Raw genomic sequence first — 25,619 nt, forward strand, 5'->3', positions numbered from 1 at the left:
ACAGGTTCGCACATTGTTCCTTTCCTAAACTTTTCAAGAAGAAACAACTACAGTCACAGAAGATATTTGGTTTCAACAAAGTTAACATTATTTGGTACTCAAAAAGAGAACAGAAAACTTATAACAAGACAATACAGTATGAGCTATTAGCTGCCCAAAATACTTTATACAGTATCGAAAGTACAATCTTCTGTAACATACATTAAAAAAAAAATGCTGGTGCAAAAGTGCTTTTACAGCATTTAATAAATTAAAAAACTCACTACCAGTTAATCTTAAGGAGCCAGGTTGTTAACGTGGTGAGGTTCCATGCATGTAAATTGTTATGAATGTCTTATCTACAGCCTGTGTACACAAATAAAATAGATGATTTAAACTTGTGCTTCAGGTATTGATAAGAAGTGAAGTCTATGCAATTACCCACCCTCCAATTTTAAAAATCTTGAATACACAGAAGTCTGGCCTGCACAGAGGGTATGTTTTGTACAGAATATAAATTATTAGGAATTTAAACAGTTTTTCTTATAACAAGAAATTATTAAGGAAACCCATCTTTTCTCCTCCTCCTCTTCTATTCATTCAGCTTGATGAGATCTGCATGGAGTAGGATGACCAGGATAAATTAATATCTCCTCCTGAATTGCTCCATAAAGCATCCATCAAAGAATGATTGCTTTAAGAGTAGAATTTGCTGTTACTGACTTTCTTCTCCTTTAATCTTAAGGGAAAAGAAAAAAAAAAAAAAAGAAAAAAGAATGAAAAGTCAAGTTTACTAGGAATTTCTCAGAAGAAAGCAGTTTACTACATTCATTTTACTTAGACACAAATGGCGAGTAACGTATCGGCAACAAGTATTGTTTTTCCTGCAATAAATGTGAATAAGCCAGTGATTCACACAGCTGTTCAGCACACATAGAAAGGTAAAAATATTTAAAGAAAAGTCTTCCTCCCATCCCATCAGCTCAGAAAGGAAAAAAGATCTACTTGACTGGTACAAGAATCTTCTGTCTCCCTCACAATGCAAAGGTAGCAGCAAAGGAGACAGACCCTTCTCTTAAGCTTTGGATAGTGCATTGACACTTAACTGACAGTTCTGTGCTCTAACAACTAACTCCTGCTTTTATTTTTTGCAGTTTGTCTGTCTGGAAGTGTGCTTTCTTCCCACACATTTAATATGTTAATAGCACTGCCAAGGACATAATTCCAATATTGTAGGAGTAAAGTGGCTTGTTTATTTGACAATACAGGCTATTTGGCTGTGCGTATTTCCAGGCTTTTCTCCTAGAAAGCAAGAGAAAAGAACATAACCTCACAGGATTACATGTTTCACTGTGATCCCTAAAACCAGGATTTCACTGAGCAGGTATTTCATTGAGTCTGCTGGCCTCTAGTGGCTTGCAGCCCAGCCTCACTTGAGATATCCTCATCCTACTCCAGTCACTCTTTAGATGCTTATTTTAATAAATCTGAGACTTCCTTACCATAAATCATGTTTGGACAGAGCTGCCTTGGGAAGGAGAATGATTATCAACCTACCTGCGGTTGCATGTCTCTTGATATATCTGTAGTTTGTGCTCATTCACATTAAATTCTTTTAATATAGCATCTCTGTTAGGATTCCTTAAATTCACATGGGTGTCATAAAGGAACAGCTGATTATTAAGCTCCTCCTGGCGTTTCCGAAGTTGCCGACATGAGGAATAAAGCTCTTCTTCACTTTCCTTCAAAAGAATATTGGAAAACAATGTACAGTGTAAGACAGAACCAACAGAGTTTGGGTGGTTATTTTGTTTTTCTAAACACATTCCATTGGTTTTCTAAAATTAGTTTTGCATGATGATTCTGATGATTCTGCAACATTTATGGAAATAAACTAAGTAACTAAGAACATAGTGAAAAAAAAAACCCTTAGGCCCATTATCTAAGGCACCACACTGTCTAGTAGGGGCATCAGGGACATTCCAGGAGTCATGAAGTGTCTGTATCTGAAACATATGTTGGAATATTTTTCCACACACAAAGTATGCCAGCATGTTAAGGAAAGGACAGCAAACGATGTATCACTGTGGGACATCAGATTATAAATTTTTAAAAGACTTTTTTTTTTTTAAATCTTATTTTTGACTGCTCCACCATATTTGTGTAAGGTGACATATTCCTGGCGCTTTCTTATTGAAATCTAGGCTGCAAGTGGAAATACTGACTAGTAAATAGGATCTCTAATATTATCAAGTATCAGACGATCAAGAAAGGACACATCCTTTGTTTCTGTGGAGCTATGACAACCTGCAACAGAACTGGCTAAGTATTTCAAGTATAATTTGCAGCCATCTGAATTTCTCTTGTTGAATATGGCCCACAGGAGAACATCACAAAATTATCCACAAGCATAAAACAATCATCATGATTCCCTTAATGACTTCGAATTGCTTTAATATTTCAAAACTTTGGATGCACAAGCTGTCTCCTTTATTGAGTTACTAGTGGGGAATAGTATTGGCAGGAACAAAGTCTTAATTTTTACATCAGCAGCAAAACAAGATGCACATCCTACAAGAAATGACATGGAATCAATAAACATAACAAATCTAAGCATTTTCAGAGATGGCATATTAATAAGAATGCCTCTTTTAGCACTCAGTACAGATCTAGGGAAGCTGTCATGTTTAGCAAACACCCATGGGGTTTCAACAGGTAGAGCAACCAGATCCTTTCCTAACCTTTCTTTCTCCTCCCAAAGCATACTCCTACAGCTCCCTGGTATGGCTTGAAGCAAACGGAGCAGCCTCAGTGCTATGCTACTGATTAAGTTTTAAAAAGCTTCCCCTGCAAGAATAGGAATGAAACTTTGCATTCCCAAATTGCAGAAGAAATAAGCAGATTGCTAATTACCAATTTGCAGGTGTAATTGTCGAGATGCATATGTACTACTATTTGTGCAAAGCTAGACTTTAAAAATGCTGTTTAATGTCCACTGTAATTAGGAAGTGCTAAAGTGGTACACATACTTTCTGAAGCGAGTAAATCAAATTTCAGACACAAAAGACATGCTTCTAAATGTGACAACAGCACCAATGTAACAGAATTTCTGCAGGATCAGGAAGACAGTCAACTTGGACAAAAACTACGTAAGGCCCCATAAATGATTCACACATGTGAATGCTTACTTTGCAATATTCTTGCTTCTTTATTCCTAAAGAATTTTCTCAGCCATCTGTAATTCCCCTTTATATCTTTGTATTTCATCTCCAAGAGTATGCAGATGTATATAAACAGGCTCTGTATATAAACAGGCCTGTTATTAAATTATACCATTTTATGGAGGGTCATTATTTAAAAAAAAAAAAAAAAAAAAAAAAAAAAAAAAGCAGAACAGATGGATACAAGCTTGATCTTTCCTGATGCTTCTTGAATGACCTGGCAGAAGCTCTAGAAGTTGATTAACCATGGCAAATCTTGGTTTGCTGCAGACTGCCAAACTAAAGGAAAAATTTTTGAAAGTTCTCCTGCAACTGCATTATCACCCAAAGATATCAAAAAGCGTGAAAATACAGAGCTGTGCTTCATCTTCATTTGGCTTAAGCAGAAGGGGCTTCAAGAGTGTGAAATGTGCTACTGTCAAAGGACTTGGTGCTGACAGACTGGGAGACATACTGCTGCTACGAGCAACACTTCAAGAGATACTCCTGCCCCAGGCAAAGAATGATCTGAATTTCTGAGGAGGAATTAGCAATGTATCTACGCATCATGCCCATGCTCGACAGTTTTGGCAATAGCAAGTTGTTACCAGTTTACTCAAAGGAGGCAAAACAAAAACATGTAAGCTTATCTGGCCTCCTGTATCAGACTTGTATCCATGGAATATGAACATTTCAAATGTTATCTTCAAAGGACATATATCTCTTTTCTTTATACACACCCTTCGTCTCAGTTCCCAGCCTTCTTCTCTCCTAACTCTTTGCTAACCACCAGAAGAAAGCTACCATGGCTACAAAAACTGTGATTACACACAGTCATTTTACATCACGTGTCCATAAGGTGGATTTACAAAAGTCTTGACAAAGGACATTTGGAAAAGAGGCTGCCATTTGTCTGTGAGGAATGTGACTGAGAATTCAAACATTTCCATTTCAGTATGTGTAACTACAGGCACAAATCTCTCCAGAGACATAAAGACTTACTGTTAGCTGAATCTGATAGTTTAATCAGGAAACATAACGTACGCTGGTGTGAACCATAGCATAACCCTAAATGGTTGTGAATGACTACAAATAAGTTCCACTTTCTTTCCCCCCTCTTCTGAATCAGAAGGGTACTGGAAAACACCGTGAAATCCTCACTTCCCAGAAGTACCATAAAATTTCATCACTTGTCTTCTATGCCATTGTGTTTAATAAAATATTATAATAAAATAAAAAATGAATATATAGTTATAATTGCATATGTATTTAGTTTATTATAGTTACTGTATATTAATATATAAAGCAAATAGCATAATATACTGTTGAGGTATGGAGACAGTCTGAGAATAAACCTGCTTTAAATTAGCATATAAAGCACCACCTCTGGAGCACCAACAAATGCTCTTCACAGATCAGCCGCTTTAATGCCTGGCTTCATAAGCAAGGGATGCATCATCATCATTTTTTCCTTATGTGCATGAAAATACTAGTACTTCAATCAGTTGTTTTACGGAGGCTTAAGAGAAGGAGATTAGAGCTTCAGTAGGAACCAGGATATGTCTTCCATTTGTTGGGTTATTTATGTTAATGACATACTGGGAGAAGTAAATTTATCTTCTCTTCTTAAAGAGATTTTTTTTTTTTAATGCAGGACCTTTAAAAAGAATTCCAAGAAGCTAAGGCCTGAATTTAGCTAGCTTTGCACAGCATCAGGTAGTTAACATTGGAAGACAATGACCATGCTTGTAAAGGAAAAAAAATAGAAGCAATTAGTCTTTGTTTCTGCATTATTTCTTTTAACAAGTGAGTAATCTGTGTCCTCCCCAGAGGAGATTAACTCAATTTGCATCCTTGGTCTTCCCCAGTACCTAAAGAAGTATCAGACTATACCACAGCAGAAAACTAAATCCTCACTTCCCGGCTTCCACAAAGAACTGATAACACAAGCTCTAAGTGCACAAAACAAACGAATAGTTCTCACCAGAACTTGTTGCATTTCACAATGAATCAGAAGCGAGGCTAGCTCTATGTCTTCACTGTAACCATTCTTGAGAGGAACTGATCTAAAACCTGTGGAAAACAAAAAACATACACAAAGGAGAACTAGAATCAAGGCAAATGGTTACCTGCAGTCATCAAAATGGTGCAAACAGTCCTAACAACTAAGAGATCCTTCTCTGCTCAAATGCTCCATTGCTGAGAGCAGGCTTTGCTATGTGAATTACAGAGAAGCAAACGACAATAACGGCCAAAATGAAAAACACAAGATTTCACATGTTCTTGAAAACTAAAGCCAGTTGCAGAGAGAATCAGAAAACCTACTTCCACATATGTCCACATCTAAGGCAATTAATAAAACACATCCACTGACACCAAAACAGAATCTTCCCACATTTTACTCAGAGCACATAACCCTGTTGCTGAGATGGAGTCCATGGTTGTGGAGGAAGACAACGCATGGTGAAGACAGTTGAAGACATATAAGTGATATTAGTAAGGAGATAGGTGTAATATCAAAACTAGTGATCTTGTTACTTTCTTCTGAAACGCAACACAAACTAGAGAGGAAGAAAGAACCTTTATTGGAATCTCCCACTTTCAGAACAAAGAAGTTAGAATTAAACCTCTGGGTCTACAGGTACACAAGAAACTTGTGTTTAACTTCCTCAGAGTCACAGCACACTATCAGTAGTAATTTTAACATCTTTGTTGTGTTTTTTGCTGTTGCAAATTTTTCTATGTTTTACTATCTCAAAACAAATCAGAAAGTGAGAGGAGGATTATTTTAAATACTTGCACACTACACGCCCCACATCATAACAAACAACTAAAGGAGCAGATCAAAAGCGCAATTCTCCTTTGGCATGTCATAGTTGCTACTGACAGCAAAATCACAATACAACAATGCTGAACCACATTTTTCTGACTTAGCCCCATATTACACCTCCCATTCTTACCTGTTTTGATTCCTTTGATAGGAAAAGTGGCATGTGCTAAGAAATTAGGGTCACTGAACATATCCTCCTCATAAACAACAAAGCGCAGAAACGCTAGATTGGGATCATAAATTTCAAATTTCACTTGCTCTGGACACGGCGCCCAAACTGGATTAAGGCCATTGTCATCTGTAATGAAAAGGAAACATTTGCTGTATGAAGCAATAAATTCACTTCATTCATACATGGGTATGTATCCCTGGACATTTTCTGGGAATACAAAGGCCCAAAAATCCTATTTACCATCTGTCACATGTTGTAACCTCGCTTCAGACAGTTTGTATTTGTTTATTTGTGGGGGGAGATAGGAGGAAGCTTGGCAGGGATGGAAATCCACAAAGAAAGGCTATTATTCGTCTTTAAATATACAAAATCTCCTTGGATGTGTACGTGTAAAAAAAGCTAATTCATTGCTCATATTCATGAGCCTCATGCTCCATATCAGTAAAAGCATGGGAAGTACTGGAAAGACTGATGTATAATTGCTCAATTCTCATACTCATTTCTGGAAGACCAAGTAACTTGTCATGTGCAATACTGCCAGGAATTTTGCTGTCTAAGGTCTTGGTCACTCCCCACAAAAATTTAAAGTCATAAGCCTCTTCTCTAAAGTACTGAAGAGCCACAACACATGTTTTGCTCTTTATTCTGTATTTATCTTCCACTCCTGTCTAAGCTGTAAGTTTCAGTGGCCTGGATAATTAGATTCAAAGCCTTTTGTCTACCAGAGGAACACTGCTACATCCAGATATATTAAATCGTGAAAAGACAGCCAGTCAGTTTATTAAAGATTGTTCTGTGTTATCTTCTTACATTTAAAATTCCAATAATCAATTTTTACTTGGCTGTTGGTGAGATATTGTCCCATTTCAGTGCACTTAAATGCACTTAAACTCCTCTACAGACAAACACACCTTATCCAGAACTCACCAGGAGCAAGCTTTGATCAAACTTCTGCTTTTCAGGTTATACTACTTTACAGCCATATATACCCAAGCTGTCTCTGATGGGATGCCAGTCTTCAAACCCAAATTTAAATAAACACAGTCTGGATCTCAGAGCAGTAACTCCCCACCAGGACCAGAGTTTGGGCAAATGATTGTAACTGTAGGAGGCACTTTCAAGACAGCAATTTTTTATTTATTTATTTTTTAAAAACATGCAGATTATGCAAACTTGTCCATAGGCAAAAATTAAAACAATCATGACTTTCTACAAACTAATGGTTGAGGTTTTTTGAAAAATCTCTGATATACATTTGAGTTTCCCAAATTAACTGGCACTGAGGCAACCAGGAAAACAGTAATGTATGACTCACCAGCCAAGAGCAACAGTTACCTAATTCCTCCCCATACAGGTTGCTGACCAACTACAGACATTGTAAATTCATGACCATCACCTACTTGTTTTATTGAAGTGCACTCAGAGCATAACCATGTCCCCACAACACAGAAAACCTCAGATACTCACTCACAACTGTCGTCTTGAATTTGTTGTTATCATATTCAGCCCCACAAATTTCTACCTCTACAAAGGGACAAGCAATGCTTCTACCAGGCTTAGGAAGATGGCGAGCCCCCAAAACCTGCAAAAGAAACTATGTTATAACCACCTCCAAAGGAAACTTCACACCATTATTTGTGTGGAAGGTAGCCTACAGAACTGAACGGGAATTCACTAGAGAAAAAAAAATAAACCCAAAAGAACATGATAAATCTCTTGAATATGTTCACATGTATTAAACTATCTGTGCCACCAATAATAATATCCTCCCGTTCTTTGGGTGACTCAGTGATTTATGCAATGGCTGACACTCATTGAACAGAGCATGCAGCTACAGATCAAGTTCATAACACAAGTTTACTCATCTTTCCTCAGCCTTTATCTACTTTAAGAAACTCCTGCTTTACAGTGATGACCCCTGTTTACCTTGTCTCTAAACTGTGGTGAAAAGCAGTTAATGTATTTCTTCCTTCTCAGAAAACATACTTTTAAAGGACATCTCTCTTATTGAATAGCAACTGAGAACAGAAACAAGTTCAATTCACATTTGGCACTAGAAGACAATATATTATAATTTTTAGGTCATAAATCCCCATCTCTCTATGAGTCAGTGTACTAAATACTATTATGAATGGGGAAAAAAAATCAGTTTAATATCTTTTGTGTTTAGTTTCTTTATTTCATTATAAACGTCTTTCATCCACACTGGAAATTTCTGACCTAGTTAGTCTGCTGCTAACCAATCTCCAATAGGACATTTCTATTAAGAAGTCATTAGGTGGGAAATTCACATTAGTCTATTTTATTAACAATTATATAAAATTATCCTAGGATTGTGCTTTCAATCCTATACCACGTGCTTCATTAGCATAATAAAGATAGCGTTTCCTGTCAGAAACCAGTGGAATTACTTTTATTCTCCAACATTGACAATAAAAAACAGTATTTTGACAATCTGTCAGGTCTTGCTATGAAACATAATAGCTTTATTTTTAGTTGTATAGATATTTATGACTTGTAAAAAACATAATTTACAAAGGAGATTTACCCTCACTGTCATAATCATCTGCAATTTCCTCCTCGATTCATTTGGCATTGGGTCATATTCTTCATTTCGCATGCTTTCTGGCTGCAGAACATAGCCAGTGCGTCCATTAAGTGAAAACAAGGCATGGTTCAATTGCATGTATTTATCTAGGGAGAGAGTTAAACAGTCATAACAGAAGTAAAAAACATTTGAATAAAGCTAAGGAACTACCAGAATAATGGCTCTTCTGTGCAGTTCCTCCTGGTTGCCACTATCTCAGAAAGAGCTGGAAAGGTAAGTTGGAAGACTCAGTTCCCTTCAGTAACTATATTTGACTGGTCATTTCTCACCAATTTTAATCCAAATAAATTCACCTCCATTCACAATTAGTTTCTTATCAGTGTGTCATAAGCTAGCTGGCCCTTATTTGGAAGTTGCGTACAGCTTTCCTTGCGGATGAACAGTTCATCCACCTGAACTTCAGAGTAACGATCTCTGCTTGCTTATCATGAAGAGATAAAGGTAGAATAAACCTTTCAGAGGTAACAAGTGGGTTAGTCTGGCTCAGCGACAGGGAGACTGATTTGGGTGGACCAGCTCTAGCAAGGGATTCGCATACACAAGCTAACTTTAGTTTCTGCATCTCCCTTCTTGCTGTGAATTACAAATCAATAGAGTAGCAACAGTGATTAGAATGGCAGAGAGTCCATAAAGAGGCTCATTAATGGTAAAATGGAAGGCAGATCAAACCCTTTTTCAAAGGGAATATTACCTGGAGTTTGGAAGTTAAGAGCCACCATCTGAGAGCCACAAAGCCAGAGGCGAAATGGGTCATAGTTTGATGAGTCAACCCTCTGCCCTTTAGGATAGACACGCGTCAGTCCCTTCAGGTTGTATTTCAGCAACTCAACTGGCTTTTGCTTAACAATATTTTCTGCCTTGGTTTCCACGAAAGAACGGATTTCTTTGAAATCAGGATTTTCTACAGAAGCGAGGGAGGAAAAGAAGAGTCATTACATTAGTAAAGGAAGAAGGAAGTCGACATTTATGCTGTATTTCTACTAACATTTTGGTTCACTTTGTTTTGCTTTGTCCTTTAATGCAGCAATTTCCACTGTTTTAATGCAGACACGGCAAATTGGTTGAACACCAGGTCTGAAAGTTAAAATTGCCTGCCTGCCTCATGTTTTGCAGCAGGGCAGATAGTCTGTAGTCATGCTCTCATCTCATCATTGCTAATAATGCACTTCTGACCACTGCAAGACATATTTAAATGAGACATCTTTTCCTAGGTTTAAATGGAGAGAAGAAAGGGTGAGCCAGGGTTACCCAATGCCTCAAACAATGACTGTAATTATAATGTCTTAACCATACTGACAGCTTATTAAAAATGTTTGCAAAGAAGCTTAAGGAAGAAGGGCACATTTCCTGGCTTCTCTGGAATAAGAAGTACACATTTCAGTGTCAGATTCTACACCCACACTTACACAGACCCCAGTTTTCATTTATATTATGAAACTATTCCCAATAGCTTACATAAATGGCAAATACACCATTCTTATAGCTTATATAAATGGCAAATGCATAACAAATCCATTTTGAGGGTTCTTACAAACAAATTGCAAGTGTTCAGTCAGACTTTTTAGTCTTCAAAAAAGTCAACTGACACATAAATAGTGAACTTCCCTATGAAAGTTATATTGAGATGTCTTTAGTCAACTAGAAATTTGTGACAGTTGCAGGATCTCTTCTTTTAAAGCCTCCTTTCTAATGGAAATTCACAAACATTGAGAAGCTTTCTAGTCCTTACCGTGATTTTACTGACAGCAAATATGCAATGCTATGGGAAATGAAAGCCTGAATAGTTTCACAATTGTTCTTGTCTCCTCATTTATGGTCTCTTGTTTCTCTGCCTCATATGACTAATTTGTTCCACATTTGGTACCACACTTAAGCCTTAGCAGGTTGAGATGTACGTTCAAAACAATTCTGATAAACCATAGGCTTTTACCTGACATTTTACAGTATGAATATCATCACGTTCCCCAGTGTGCAATTCAAATTGCCACTGAATACTCTCCATGGGTGATGCAGAATATTTTTTTTCCCCATAGAGAAAGGATAGATCTTATCTTCAGTCCTCTAATTTCAACTAACATCTGTACAGATTAGTAGAAAAGTTAAAATTCAGGTGTAATATTAAAGAAAATACCTAAATTGTCCTTGGTTTTGCTTGTTGGCTTGCAGTAGATTACCAGATCAGATAATTCAATAGCAATCAATTGATTCTTTTCCCAGTATTTCCTCCTGTTCTCCTGTAAAATTTAACATTTTAGATTACAGATAACACTGGGTATTATGGTACAGTAACTCCAGGGTATACTCTAACAAAAAGGACAAAGTTGATCCATTCCTCTTCACCCAGATTCCTATTTGATACTTAGAACACCTACATAAATGTTGTGTACCCAATCAGAGAACAGATTAATGAGTGTGTGTTTGTTTCTTAAAGGAAATGTTTCTGAGTTTCCTTGAATCAGTTCTACTCAGGAGCTTGGCAACCATGGTTTACTATAAGAAACTAATAATTTGTTTCTATTCTGTTTTAGATATATTCATGACTCTATACCTCATGTAAATGCAAATGTATGAAGTAAAAAAAATGTTAAATGTAGTGAAGTTTCTCAATATTTATTACCTTGAGCAGGTCTTAGGTCTTGTTACTAATTCCCAAACAGCTAAACTTAAACCCTATGAGTATCATTCCTGGAATTTTGTATTTACACATCAAACCAACAGTGTTGTATATGGTAAGTCATGTGCAATCGTATAGGCATCATCACTAATAAACCTAGTAGCTACTTCCCTCTTTGTAAGCACCTGCTATGTGGAAGCTGAGCCAAGGTCTTTGCAACCAGAGGCTGGAAGCCACTGAAATCAGCAAGACATTCCCCGAATGGAGACATTTTGGCTGGAGGCTTTTCAGACATAAGAAGCAATTACAGGATAGCACATGTTAGAAGAGCCCCATACTGAACAGCTATTAGCTTTGGTACAAGAGGTTATGAAGCAGCAGCAATTAGGAGGTCTTCCAAAAGAATTCCCTCAACAAAATGAACTGAAGAGGAAGGAAAAAACAGAGAAGCTGATGGGTTTCTACAGTGTTTCAATGAACCAGAGATTATACATCGAAGTCCAAGAAAAGCAAAGAGGAATATAGCATTAACACTTGAAATAGGCTGGGGAAAAAACTGCAAACACAGACTTCATGGTACTTAGTGATAAATCAGTTTCCCAGATATTTCACAACAGAATGTGGTGCTCCAAATACAAAGAAGCACTTCAAAATGCTGTGAGCTCATCTTTAGACATGACCCTCTAGAGATACCCAAACGGGAGAGCTAGCAATGAACAACAATTCCTAGGAGCATGGCAGGTGTTAATAGAGATGACAAGGTATATGAAGCTCAGATATTTTTACTTTTTATATACAATGTACACAGCCCAAAAATAAAGTGAAACCATGTCTGTATCATACTGCAGCATTGTGGTGACTCACTATGCTTTTTCCTTCCCCAGAATTCAGACTGTTAATTCTACTGGCAAAAAAGGCTTTTCCTTGTCTTTTTCCCCTCCCCATGCTGCAGACTATAACGTGAGCTTTCAAGAGGCCAAACTGAGAAAAGCCTCCTGACTGACAGAAACAAATTTTAAACCACCTTTGAAGACAGGCTGTTTAATACTTCTTTTACTGTACGGAGGGAAAGAAAGCTGGCAAGCTCCTGAAGAGCCATTGATGTGCTATAAAAAAACATTCAATTTAGAGACATTTCTTCTAGGTCGTGTTTCTCTTTTTCTCATTTTTTTTTTCTAAATGAAAGCCCTGCAATAATGACTACATCTCTCTTCCTCCAACAATACACCAACAGTTCCTGTTGCTTCTTCCCTTGCTGAATTTGCTGTCTCCTCTTCTTGAGATACCAACTTGCTTGCCATAAATAGGATTTTGATGACCTTCAGAATATTACTACTCCAGAGGAAGGATAAACAACACAAGCCACCATGATACTGAAACATATTTTGAATTGTTCATGCCACCCACTTAGTAATAAAAAGTGAATAAAAGCAAGAAAGGAAAAAGTACACCTAAGCATAGTCAACAGAAGGGCACTTTGATCATGTCAGAAACTTAAATATCAAAAAAGAGAAGAGCAAAGTAAATTAATACTTCAGGGCAGGAACAGCAATTCTTGAAGAATGTCCTTCAGTGGCAGTAGTAGTACAGGTACACCAATTAGGTTATTAGTTACAAATAAAGTATTTGCCTAAACAATTACCTATTCAATTCTACTAACTCTGCTTTGCAGTGAATGCAAAGATGCAAAGGTGCAACAAAGACAGTACTCTGCTGAAAAACTCCTGTTAACACAAAACCAAAACGTTTTCTGATGACTGGCACTCTGCTATCTTGGGTACTATTCCCAAAAGGGTTCAGAGAACAAGATTGACAGCATCAGTAAAATGAACAGGCAAACAGTAACTTGCAAGAGAGTCTAGGATCAGGTCTTAGCAAGGTTTAGCAATATATGGTAGCTAAAAAATAAACAGTGTTGTAAACTTGTAACAGTACATTATAAAATACCAGGTATACTTTTTTTTTTTATCAATACCAGGTGCGTGCATACATATAGTTATTTATTAATCAATACCTCTTCTGCAGTCTTCCACGTGATTTCACGGATACTTTGGTACCATTCAAAGAGTTCTTCTACTTTATCAGTTGCAAACTCAACACACGGATCTTCTGGATTCTTAGGTTCCAGAATGAAGACAAAAGGCTTTTTGTGTTTCCCTTGTGGCATTTTCACTGTTAAGCAACACAGTAGCAAGAATTTTATACTAAAATCTAGAAGTAGAAGCTGCCCTTGATCTGTTACAACAGCTAATAGTCAAGTTCTGGCCATCGTAATAAAGGTCTTACAGGGCTGAACAGTTAGTATTAACAAGTATTAATTGTATTACCTGTAGTAATACAAATATTCTTCAAAAACAAATCTTTTATAGTAAAAACAATAAAACTTTCTCAATACAGAAAGCCCACGTGTAAGGATCAGAAAATACATACCAACGTTGTATGTATTGAGTACCAGGATACCACGACACAGAGAGCCTAATGGATTGTCCTCGATGATCTGTGAAAAACATGAGTTAAATCTGACCCTCAGTCTTCAAGTGCATTTAAAGAATATTAACAAATATTAAATACACACCATTAAATCTACTCTCAGTTTCACTAAAAGCAGGCCCACTGTAATATTTAAAAGCCTACTTCCATATCAAGAATTTCTTGTTCTGAGAAACAGATGAGAACTTCTGTACTGAGAGTCAAAATGAGGACTGCAACTTCTGCCATGACACAACCACTTATTTTTCAGGTCTGCTTAACGCTACTATCATCAGAACAAAAAAATCTAATAAACATATTTTCCTCCAAAGGCTCCTGGCAAATCATTAGAAGTACTTAACATAAACAACAGAATAATGTAACATTTTATTTCTAATACTCCAAAATGTTAAAACAAGTATCTTTGTCTTCTTGTCATAAGTAGATCTTCGTTCAAGACTCTGGACTAGATTTTCTTAGACCCATTTGACAATCAGTATAAACATTAGTTATGCATCAAAACATGATCCTTGACTGTGAATATGAGAATGATGTGTTTGTGCACATGTTTTTTCTATTTGCAAATATCTAGGGAGTAATCACACAGGCAAACTAGTTTCAGGCACATTACTGTTTAGATAAGCTATCTGAAAAATCTATACCGGTATGATTTTCATTAGCATGAAACCATTATAACCTCTTAAAACCCAAGCAAATCAGCTATCTAAGTAGTTTTCCTTGATGGAAGTCCTGACAAAAATACTCAACAGCACAGAGAACAGTGAAGAATGCATTCATTTCTTTATTCTGCATTCCCTCAAACACAGCATGCAGAGTCCTAGTATAAACTAGATTAGCATAAACTAGATTTCCACTTCCAGAGGGCAGCATATTATAGGGAAACACGGCAGACAAACCTTAAACTTTAGACAAGCTTCAAACCTCACCTGGCTTTCAAGCTCAGCAGAGTTATCAGATGACATGTCTTCAACATAATTAGATGGAAAATAGTGTTGGACTTTTTCTCCATAATCCCCCTTCCACCTAAATTAAATAAAAAAAAAAATACATAGAGAAAAAGAAATTAAAGAGCTTCAACAGGCCATTAATGAAGCAATTGGTCACTGATACCACTAGCTTCTCTAGCTGGCAGTCACCAAAATATAAGTGATGAAGTAGCTAAAATCTCTAACAAAGTGATCATTAACTGTAGTAACAGATCATTTCAGAGGGATTACAGTTACTGTAAACTGCAATTAATGACTTAAGAGGCTTTTCCCCCTCCAGTACTAAAAACACTATTATGTGGTTGATTGCACTGCAGAAACTACAGGGAAATATTAGGTTTCCAAGCTTTCTAAGCAATTTGCAAGCCAGCTAAGAAAGAAAATCTTTTCTGAAAGGAAACCATACAGATAACTAAAAAAAAGTGGATTTGATTCCTGAGAAGTACCAAGCAGACAAAATGATGCACAACAATGATGATAATGGTAAAAGATGTGTGATTTCCCAGAATAGACAAGTGTTCAGGAAGTATTCATGTAGCAAAGGAAAAATACTGGATACGCTGGGATATGAAGGTTCTACATAGTGAGGTTAGTGCTACAGAGCAGAACAATGAAAAAGACAAGAAAAGAGACTTGAATTTGAGGTTTTTGGTTTTGTTTAATATACTAGAATTAAGATTTGTAGGACTATAGTTAATAAGCAGCAAACAGTTTTTTAAAAACCTACTACCCAAAGCTTAATTTATTTTTCTCCCATCTAGTAAGTCACTAGAAATTTTCCTATGAGGAATTTTGTCCTTACCAGCCTCCAGTTTCCTTTGTGACATTATGAATTAGAGCTCCTCGACAGAAGCTCAATTCATCACTTCTTTTGGCTCTGTAGTCATACAAGGCTTTCACTGTTCTCTGAGGCTTTAAGAGAAGCAAAACAAAGGGGTCATCTATAGGGAGACGGGTCATAAAATGATCAAGAATGCAATTTTATTTATTTATTTTTTTTATAAAGGGTGAGGAGGATGGAATCAGATATTTATTTTTTTTAAAGCTTAGAAATTGCAATACTAAAGTTCCAGAGTGACATCTATTGGTGGAAGCAAGTAATGCTACTTAACTGCTATTCTTTCCATGCCAGCTTGTAAAATAAAAATTATTAAAAAAAAAAGAGTACACCAACATAATTACTGTAGAAAAAAATAAAATTAAAAATAAAATTAAAAAGTGAAATATCAATCAACTATCCTCATCACATGTATTCATATGCATCTGTAGATTTCGATGTAGAAGCATGTAGACTTCGATGCAGTCTAAAAGCCTCCACTTCCAAACCACATCAGCTATCCTTCTGGTCATACTTCCTTTAGGAAGACATCTAGTTTCAGCAGACCAAGCAATTGTTTTATCTTGAATTTCCTACCACTTGAATTGATGGTAAATGGTACCAACGTAAATGGCAGCAGCAATGTAAATTCATTAGCCAAAAAAAGATATTTTTTTTTAATCACAGTCACAGAATTTACTAGCAGGTGAACTTCTATGAGAATCTACAAGTTGAACGCCCTAACAATAAGTAGAGAAGTAGCTGTTTGCTGTGTCACTTGTTATTTTGGGAGCATGCCCAGATAAGCACAGCTGATAAACCATAACACTTCCACAAACTCAATAGCAGGAAGTACCCAAATTCCCAATATGGGTGAATCAATACAGGATTTGCACGCAGAAAGTATGTAGGTACAAATTTATAAGAGATACTAAAAAAAAAGTCACACTTTAAAAGTTCTGCTGTCTAGTCCTCCGTAAATCAAGCACCCTAACATTTTCAATTAACCTTTTTGTTACTACTAACAGGAAGTCAATGAACAATTCTCATCATTTTCAGAAGTCTAAGAGAAAATGTGAAGGCCATCTCTCCTTAAGCATACCACTGTAGGGTTGATTTCACTGGGTTCCACATACATCTTGACATCATAAAGCGAATTTATATCTTTTTCCTAAAAATGGGAAAAAAAGAAAAAAGATACATTATAGGAATCAAAAATTAGATAACTAATGTTAATAGAACAAGAAAATTTTGCTGAAACCACCTTTCTGACAATACATAAGCAAATAGGAGAGGAGGAAAGCCAGAAACCTATGATAAGCTCATTACTACAGTTGAACACAGCTGAACATGAGTTTGTTATTTAACTTGTCTGCACCTCAGTTTAATGAACAGTTAATACAATGAAACAGCAATGCCTCACCAAGTTTTCTCTTAATCAAATAGTTTTGAGATTGTGAGTACCATTCTGGGCACAACAGTGGAAGACAATACCCAAGCTCACAATTTCTGTGTTAAAGTACTTTAGTTCCAACAGTGGTTTCACTGTGAGATAGAAACTCTAAGACAAGAAAAGTGGTTTTAATATACAGTCATATTTATTCTTTTATTGGCATCTGCATGATCAATTTAAGATCTCTGCCCACTCCAGTAACAGAAGAGAGGGACAACTGTGCTATTGTCAAAAACTTGTTTCACCAGAGCTACACCTCAATTTCACAGACTGCGTAAGCTCCCCTGAAGGACATCTATCATAGCTAGAACCACACCCAGTTCGACCAAGTCTAAATCTGGGACTCAAAGGTCCATCACTCACTGTGCTGTAGCGCTCCAGCAGCTCTTCAGTCACCGGGTAACGCAATTTCATTTTCCTGTACAGAGGGTGCTTCTCGTAGTATGTTACAAGCTCCACTAAACTCTCAAAATAGGCCGAGGTTCCAAGCACAAAATGGGGACCTTCTTGCCGAATTCGGAAGTGCTTCACCTTCCCCTCAGCTCTGTGAAACAAGTACAATTGCTGTAGAAGATATTGGTACTTGGCATAGTGAAAGCATCAGCACTGCAAACTAGACCAGAAGAGCTTTGTGCATCTTAATCATATGAAGTTGTTTCTCTCTCTTCCAAAGTATCTTTTATTCAAATCAAATTCCATTTGCCTGCTTGAATTCACAAAAAGACATTCTCACTTTTCTACAATGTGCAGGGCCTTGGGACAAATCCATGTTTTTGCCTAGATTAAGTTTCCCTATTTTTTTCCCCGCTACACATGGGTATTCTGTCACTTTCATACTAACTTAAATGTCTTGAATCAGACAGAATCCCTCTGGAATCCACTGCTGCTGATCTGCTCCTGTCCCTAAGCAACAAGACAAACTCGCTTCAAATGTGATTTGATTTGAAGGCACAATGGAGAATGCCATAAGTCTATACATTTTATTAATGTTGTTACAGGAACCACAGTTTCAAAAATATTTTCCCTGGCAATAAAAGCCTACAAGTAAATAGAAAATAGCTTCATTTTGACAGATAACAAATTAACTTTGGTCAGTTATATGACAGGGCAGCATTTCCAGAGGATAAAGGCCTCGAATTGCTGCTGAACTAGCACCAAAAGGAACTTCAAATAGCACCCTGCAGCAGGGAGCATCAAAGAAATGAAGACAGGTCACACGCAGTTCTGTATACGAAGAAAGGGACAGTTGGTGCCCAAATGCTCTTTATAATAGCATAAAGGTTTATTCCAGTCACACACTTAGGTTGTACGATTTCTTAAGGACTTTTTACTACGTATGGACCTACTATGTAAATTAACTGTACTAATTACTCAAAATTTGATGGCATGAATTTTATGACTCCAAAAAGCCCATAGTATTTTTAAATGAGAAAAAAACAGGACACTGTTGGGCTACGAGGTAATGTATTCATATCCATCTTTTCTTACCTGAAAGTCATGGCAAACGAATCAGGCTCATCTCTCTTTCTAATCAGAAAGGCTCCATCTCGAGGGATTCGCATCAGCATGTCTTCTGCCTCTCCCCGACTCAAGTTGCTATAGTACCAACTACAACAGTCAAAAATCAAATGGACAAGGATTACAAAGCTTGTCAAATGTCATTCAGTAACAATAACAGTGTTTACTAGCAACAGAATTAACATTACTAATGATAGAATGTTATATATATAATGCTATATATATAACATTATAATTAGGTAACGTTACTAATGATAGAATCTCAAACACTATGAGAAAAAATAAGTCATTTAATATTTATTTTATATTCAGACAGGCTGAGAGTTGGAGTTGTTCAGCTTAGAGAACGGAAGAGAAGGCTCGGGGGAGACCTTGTAGAGGCCTTCTGGTACCTAAAGGGGTGCTGCAGGCAAAAGGAGGAAAGATTCTTTATTGGGGAATGCAGTGATAGGACAAGGGTAATGGTTTTAAACTAAAAAGGGAAGGTTGAGATTAGATACAAGGAGGAAATTCTTCATTATTAGGATGGTGAGGCACTGGTTGTCCAGAGCAGCTGTGGATGCCCCATCCCTGGAGGTGTTCAAGACCCTGCTGGATGCGGCCCACCTAGCGAAAGGTGGGCAGGAGGGCTGGAACTAGACAATCTTTAAGGTCTCTTCCAGCCCAAACCATTCTATCATTCTACGATCTAAATTCTTTCACTAAGAACTTAAGCCTGGAGAAGAGGAGGCTCAGGGGCGACCTTATCGCTCTCTATGGGTACCTCAAGGGAGGCTGTAGCGAGGTGGGGGTTGGTCTGTTCTCCCACGTGCCTGGTGACAGGACGAGGGGGAATGGGCTTAAGTTGAGCCAGGGGAGTTTTAGGTTAGATGTTAGGAAGAACTTCTTCACTGAAAGGGTTGTTAGGCATTGGAACAGGCTGCCCAGGGAAGTGGTGGAGTCACCATCCCTGGAAGTCTTCAAAAGACGTTTAGATGTAGAGCTTAGGGAAATGGTTTAGTGGGGACTGTTAGCGTTAGGTCAGAGGTTGGACTCGATGATCTTGAGGTCTCTTCCAACCTAGAAAATTCTGTGATTCTGTGATTAATTATATCTTTCACTGTAAGGACAGACCTAACGTACCTTCAGTGTAGCTGTGACCAGTACAATGCCAGTACATCTCCACCTTATACATACATACAGGAAAGCCAAACCCTTAAATTGTACCCTTCTCTCATGCTGCCTTCATAAGTTATCTGTGGACACACAGCGACTCCCAGATCACAAGGGGAAGAAAAGAAACTTAAGGTCACAGATTTCTATTTCTCAAGCAAAAAACATTTTCTTTTTTTTCTGATTGCAGAGAAAACAGAACAAAGGGCAATGACTAGAGTGCTCTGCCAACAAACAAGAGCAAGCTCTGCCCAGGATCTATGTCAGGCAAATAGCAGCTGGAAATAAACACCAAGCTATACTACTCCCAAACAGCATGGGGTCAAGTAAGCCTAACCAACTCTGACAGGGGTCAGTTGGAAGTGGGGATCAGGGAAAAGTAACTCAGTTTGGGCTCACTGCCCCAGTAATAGAAGTTTTCAGATGGCACAGACCATGACCACTTAGTTGACAGGTCACACTCAACTACTAAATATCTAACCCAGCCCACTGGGTACTGTAAAACTCTGAGCAGAGAATGAAGGAATCGCACACTTCCACAGCATCACAGTTCTCACTGATTGTTCTAGCTGTTTCTAGTAAATTGCTTTCCAGGTGACTGCTCTCTGTTTTACCATGTTCTCACAAAATCAGCGCTCTTACTCAGCATCCTTCAGGGAAGCTTATACCTCTGATATCCACAAACAAGCAGCACTCAGGTGTGCTCCTGAATCTGGGGGATTTTCTATGCAAAAATCCAAGACCATCAAAAAAAACAAAAATATTCTGTATCATAACAGCCCTGGTGCTTGCCTTCTGCTGTACGTACTCTTTATTTTCGTGTGGACTGGGATTAGGCACAGCATCCGTCAGACGCAGTTCAAATTCAGCACATCTCAAGTGGGCCTCTTTGTAGTGTTGAATGAGATCATAGATGCTATCAAAAGTGAGGTTGTCTGTCAGGTAGTATTTCACAGTGTCCCCATCAGTTGAAGAACGGATACGGCAGTGCTGGACTCTACCTGACCTCCTGAAGATGTGAAGAGGGGGATAAGGAAAAGAAAGGTATTTGATGGGTTTTATTCTTTTAAGTGTTTCCTCAAGCATTCCTGGTTAACTATGTGGTAAGCAAGAAATCTTTACTATCTCTTAAAATAACTGAAGTAACAACAGCAACAAAAATGCTGACCAGTGATAATTACAGTCCCCAAAAAATTATTTTTCAACCCACAATGGCTCAAAAGGTGACAAACACTTACTCCCTTCAAAGTTTGTTCTGACAACAACAACAAAAAGAACACACAACACATCATGGAAAAATCCATTTCACCCCCAGGGGACTCTTTCATTGAAAAGATCGACCTCTGCTGATAAAGGTAAACTTACGAGAAAATGGTTGTGGAAAGCGTGGATCAGTGTGAAAAACAGTAATTTATCCTAAAACTAAAAAATCAAATTTTGGCCCACTCACTGAGGAAATAACAAAGCATACATCCTGACAGAGTGGAAAAAGGAAAAAGACATAACAGGGAGTCCCCTCTTGACAACTGTAACACTTCAAATAAAGTCTACTTTGCAAAAACGCACTATTCAGTGCACAGAAGCTCTATTTAGAAGGTAGTGTCTCAATCCCATGAATACCATTCTAGTAAATATAAACACCCTATTCCTATTTACTCTTGGCTACACATGCACATTTACAAAATGCATATATTTTTACGCAATGCCGTAAGATAAACAAAACCCATGTACAGTTTTTATGATGATCACCATACCAGAATGACAAGGTGCAATCGTTAGGGAAAGCCTCACTTTCCCTAACTAGGAACGTCCCATCCTTGCCACCCATTTCAGCACAATATTCCTGGAGCAGCTTCTCAGCAGTTGTTCTCCCCTCTTTCATTTTCCCATGGAACCACTTCTCTTTTAAGTGCAGTTCAGTACGCTTTACCTCCTAGACCAGAAAATAAGAATTTTTATTGTCCACTTCTAACTTTATGATTGTAATACAAAGTACTTCCTATTGATATAACAAGCTTCTGTTTCAGGATTTCAGCTCTTCTCAGATCTAATTCTCCTTCCACAAGCAATCTGATCGCCTTCATGGGCACACTTGACAATTCAAGTCACTCATTCAAGTCATTCAAGCCACTTCTTTGGATCAGTGACCAACTTAATCCTTATTTAAATATGTAATCAACATACTGAGAAATACGTTGATAAAGTGAAAGAACACAGAAGTGCAAATGCTATTTTATATTTTCAAAGCAAAGCACACTACTGCAAAATCATGAAGTTTCTATTCCACTTTTTCCTGGAATCACCTCTGTTACATTTGCTTACACGTTAATGGTTTTAATAACATTGCTATGTAGGTGAATAGATAAAAGGTTTTGTTTGTGCAGAGATCTCTCTGAACTATGCACATACGTGTTAGAAATGAGAGTATGCATGGAAAACAGAAAAAGTCAGAACAAGAAACCATGCTGAACATAGCTGAGTCTCATGCTTCTTTTTTACCAAGCATGACAGACAAGCAATACACACCTGTGACAAACACTTTGCATGTGTGAAATGAATAGCATGCACTACTGTACACTGTGTAAAAGGTACACTGTATTAGTACACAACAAACCTTAGTTCATCAGACTGCCTAGTCAGAGAACAGCAATACTTAGCCAAAGGCACATAAGAACTTCAATTGTCAGTGGGCACATCAGCATTAGCGTTTAACCACCAAAATCATATTTAATTCTCCTTGTACTCACCTTTGTATGTCCTCCATTAGCCAAAGGGAAAAAAGATATTTTATTTAAAATAGGGTTAGATGGAGTACCTCAGCAAAGACCCCTTTTTAAAAAAAATATTTGCAGGTACATGTGTTATCTGATACAGACCCTCTACAATTTCTGTAACATCAGCATAAAAATATGCATCTGTAAACACTGAAATAATCTGAGAGATTAAAAAGAACACACTTAAGTGATAAAAAGTAGCCATCACCTTTGATGAATCTTCATCAGCATTCTGTTCTATATCATCACTGAATGAAAGCTTTTCATCAGCAATAGCACAGTAGTGCCGAGTCCATTTCTAAAAGTTGAGAGAGATTAAAACCATTAACAAAACAGAGTCAAACTCGCTAATTACAATTTCCAACTAAGTGTAACACTAAACAAAATGCCTTCTCCTCACTCACATTTCACGAACTGAGGATATTACACAAATATTGAGAAAATTCATGTACATATTACACAGCATAGTAGTAAACTTTAGCAGATGTCGCATAAACAATACCTGTTCTATTGTGTCCCACATGTAAAGTTCTCCTTGTTGCTTTTTTTCTTCTTTCTTATCTTCTGGGTTCACATCAATGTCTCCTTTCGGCCCTAGTTTTTTGTGCTAAAAAGAAAAAAAAAATTAAACAGCACATTCATACACTCATAGAGGATTATATATAAAATTGATCGTACAGTCTCAGTGCATTCAGTATTACTGGAGTTATTTCCCTTCATTGCCCAGCTTTCTTCTGTTATTGCCATAACAGCAGCTGTTCCACAAAGCTTTATGTAACCTTGGTAGAATTTATCTCAAAAATGTTTCTCTCTTTATCTCTTGATAAAGATTTAAAAAGATAGTACAGATATCATTCAAGCAATGAAGAAACAGCTAGTCTGATAAGAGCTCACAATTCCTTACAGGACAGAAAGCTTGAAGTGACACTTGCATAACAAGAAATAAGGACAAGACAATAAACCTTCTGCAGACAGCAGGACATAAGGAGAACCATAAGGAACCAAAAAAAATACCAAAAAAAAATCAAGAACAGAAGAGGAATTAAAATGAAGGCGAATTCACTCTCCTAAAAGAAGAATGATCAAACATGATATCTTGTATGAGAAGAGGGGTGAGTTCTACTTTCTTCTTCTCCTTGCTTTCTAAGTCCTAGTTTAGAGAGAACACTACAACTGAAGTGTAGCAACAGAAGAGGCAAACCCAGGAAAGACCTGGGTACTGCTACACAATTAAGCCCAGATCTGTCTAGCAGAAGGTAGGTTACCGCACAGATGACACCAGTGCTTGTAGTGGAGGTGAGACAGTTCTCAACTAATTGCTGCTGAAGTTCATGGGGTTTTTGTGCAGCACATAATTTGGCTGACAGAGAAATACAAGCCAGAGTCCTTGAGAAGCATTTTGCATTAAATCGTACTATGTCCTCAGTTACAATGAAAAATGATGATGCAACATTTTAGACCATCCTAATGCAGCAATGAAAAGCTTATGACAGGGCATGCCAGGGAAGAGCAGACAGCAAGTGAAAATAGCCCACAAAGCTAATCCTTGTAGAAAAGGTTGAATAGATGAAATTGCAATAGCTGGACTATTCTAAATGAAGACTAAAAAAAGGAAGCAGGCTAGCTACAGCATAAAGAGCAAAATAGATAAGAATAGTTTTTGTTGCAACTTCTATGATTTTATTATTGTAAGACCATTCCTTCTCTAAAAGTACATTAGAAACATTTGTAAGTGATCAGTGTGCTTTCATACACACCAGTTTTCAATTAACTACAGGCTGAAACAATACAACACAGGCTATGTTGAAGGGCAAGGCTCAGCAATTGGAAGTGCTCACAAAAAGCAGTGGCTCAAGGGGCTAAAGAACATCAAACACTTAAACCGCAGTTACTGATAGGATTAATCCTCTCATAGCTAGTAGTTTTCAAATACATTCAATTCTGTGTCTCCTATAGGAAGATTTCAATCTGACAGGCCTATCTGAAAAATCCCACAGGCCCCTAAAGCAGGACTCAACTTGGTTTGCCAACTTTTTCCAGACAAAAGCCAAATACCACAACTAGCTTACTGGCAGGCATGGATCTATTTACAAAGATTCTTTACTGCTCTTTTAGACAAGAAGGGATGATATGGATGTTCTCTTCTGCAAAATCACAGTAGTTTGTAGTTCTTTTTAAACCAGATCTGTCATGTTATTATTCACATGCCTATACAATTTCCCTTCTATGCTCTACATCATAACAATAGACAGTTTAGAGAAAGGAAGAAAGAAAAAAAAATAAGCAGAGATTTGAATTCTCTGCTTCCTGATCTTCTGCACCTCGCAGTGGCGTGCTATCATTTCCAGTCCTACATAAAGAACTGTATGCTTATATACATCTAGATGCATCTATTCATCATTGTTTCTTCTGTTCAGCAGTTCAATCCATGTGAGGTAGTACTACCGCAAGAGACAGAAAACAGAACCATAGGTAAAAGCAATTATTGTACTATCATGAACAGTCCCCAGATTATCCACCTAATTTTGCCCTTCAGTAAGTTCTACTGCAGTTTCAATCCAAGTCTTCTTTCAGTTTTCTGCCTGATGCACAAGAGTGCCAAGTAAAGCATCTGTATTGCCCAGCAGGTAAGACACCCTCACAGTGACTGCCTTCTAACAAAAGCACCGCAGTCTTTCCAAAGTGGTTTACTAAATTGTGTATGTAAATCACACCGAGTGAGTAAATGCCAATCAATTTTTGCAGTTCACCAAGTAAGCAGTCCTGACAGCTTAAGTCAGCAGTCTGCAAGTGCTTTGAGTTTTACTTGAAGGACAGACATCCTCTGAAAAAACAGTTATCGTTAATCCTACTTTCTATTCAAGAACATACTTCTAATATTTCTTAGCCAGTCACTAATTGTGTAAGAAGCCTATGAAGAGCATCTGCAGCACTGACATTTCAGGAGCTGGAAGACCTTTAGAAAAGAGCTGACATTCCATCTGGCACTTGAATTAGCAACATTTATTGCAAAGAAAACCAACAGC

The 25,619-nt window shown here is 37.4% G+C and overlaps 1 protein-coding gene across 1 annotated transcript in view; it reads right to left on the reverse strand.

Annotated features, from left to right (window-relative positions):
* Nucleotides 1-221: 221 nt before the first annotated feature.
* Nucleotides 222-25,619, reverse strand: part of PLCG2 (phospholipase C gamma 2) — a gene marked incomplete at its 5' end in the record, with an annotated part of 57,145 nt that continues 31,747 nt past the window's right edge. The window contains 19 exons of the mRNA XM_084294897.1: nt 222-718; nt 1,537-1,721; nt 5,164-5,252; nt 6,140-6,307; nt 7,649-7,763; nt 8,730-8,875; nt 9,481-9,690; nt 10,921-11,023; nt 13,418-13,575; nt 13,834-13,900; nt 14,820-14,916; nt 15,682-15,791; nt 16,799-16,867; nt 17,513-17,693; nt 18,638-18,757; nt 20,628-20,828; nt 21,574-21,752; nt 22,802-22,891; nt 23,096-23,200. Coding sequence (XP_084151023.1) covers nt 676-718; nt 1,537-1,721; nt 5,164-5,252; nt 6,140-6,307; nt 7,649-7,763; nt 8,730-8,875; nt 9,481-9,690; nt 10,921-11,023; nt 13,418-13,575; nt 13,834-13,900; nt 14,820-14,916; nt 15,682-15,791; nt 16,799-16,867; nt 17,513-17,693; nt 18,638-18,757; nt 20,628-20,828; nt 21,574-21,752; nt 22,802-22,891; nt 23,096-23,200 — 2,436 coding nt within the window. The 3' untranslated portion in view covers nt 222-675. The remainder of the gene's footprint in view (nt 719-1,536; nt 1,722-5,163; nt 5,253-6,139; nt 6,308-7,648; nt 7,764-8,729; nt 8,876-9,480; nt 9,691-10,920; nt 11,024-13,417; nt 13,576-13,833; nt 13,901-14,819; nt 14,917-15,681; nt 15,792-16,798; nt 16,868-17,512; nt 17,694-18,637; nt 18,758-20,627; nt 20,829-21,573; nt 21,753-22,801; nt 22,892-23,095; nt 23,201-25,619) is intronic.

Source organism: Netta rufina (genome assembly GCF_964035555.1).
Source record: "Netta rufina genome assembly, chromosome: 13".
Lineage (NCBI taxonomy): Eukaryota > Metazoa > Chordata > Aves > Anseriformes > Anatidae > Netta > Netta rufina.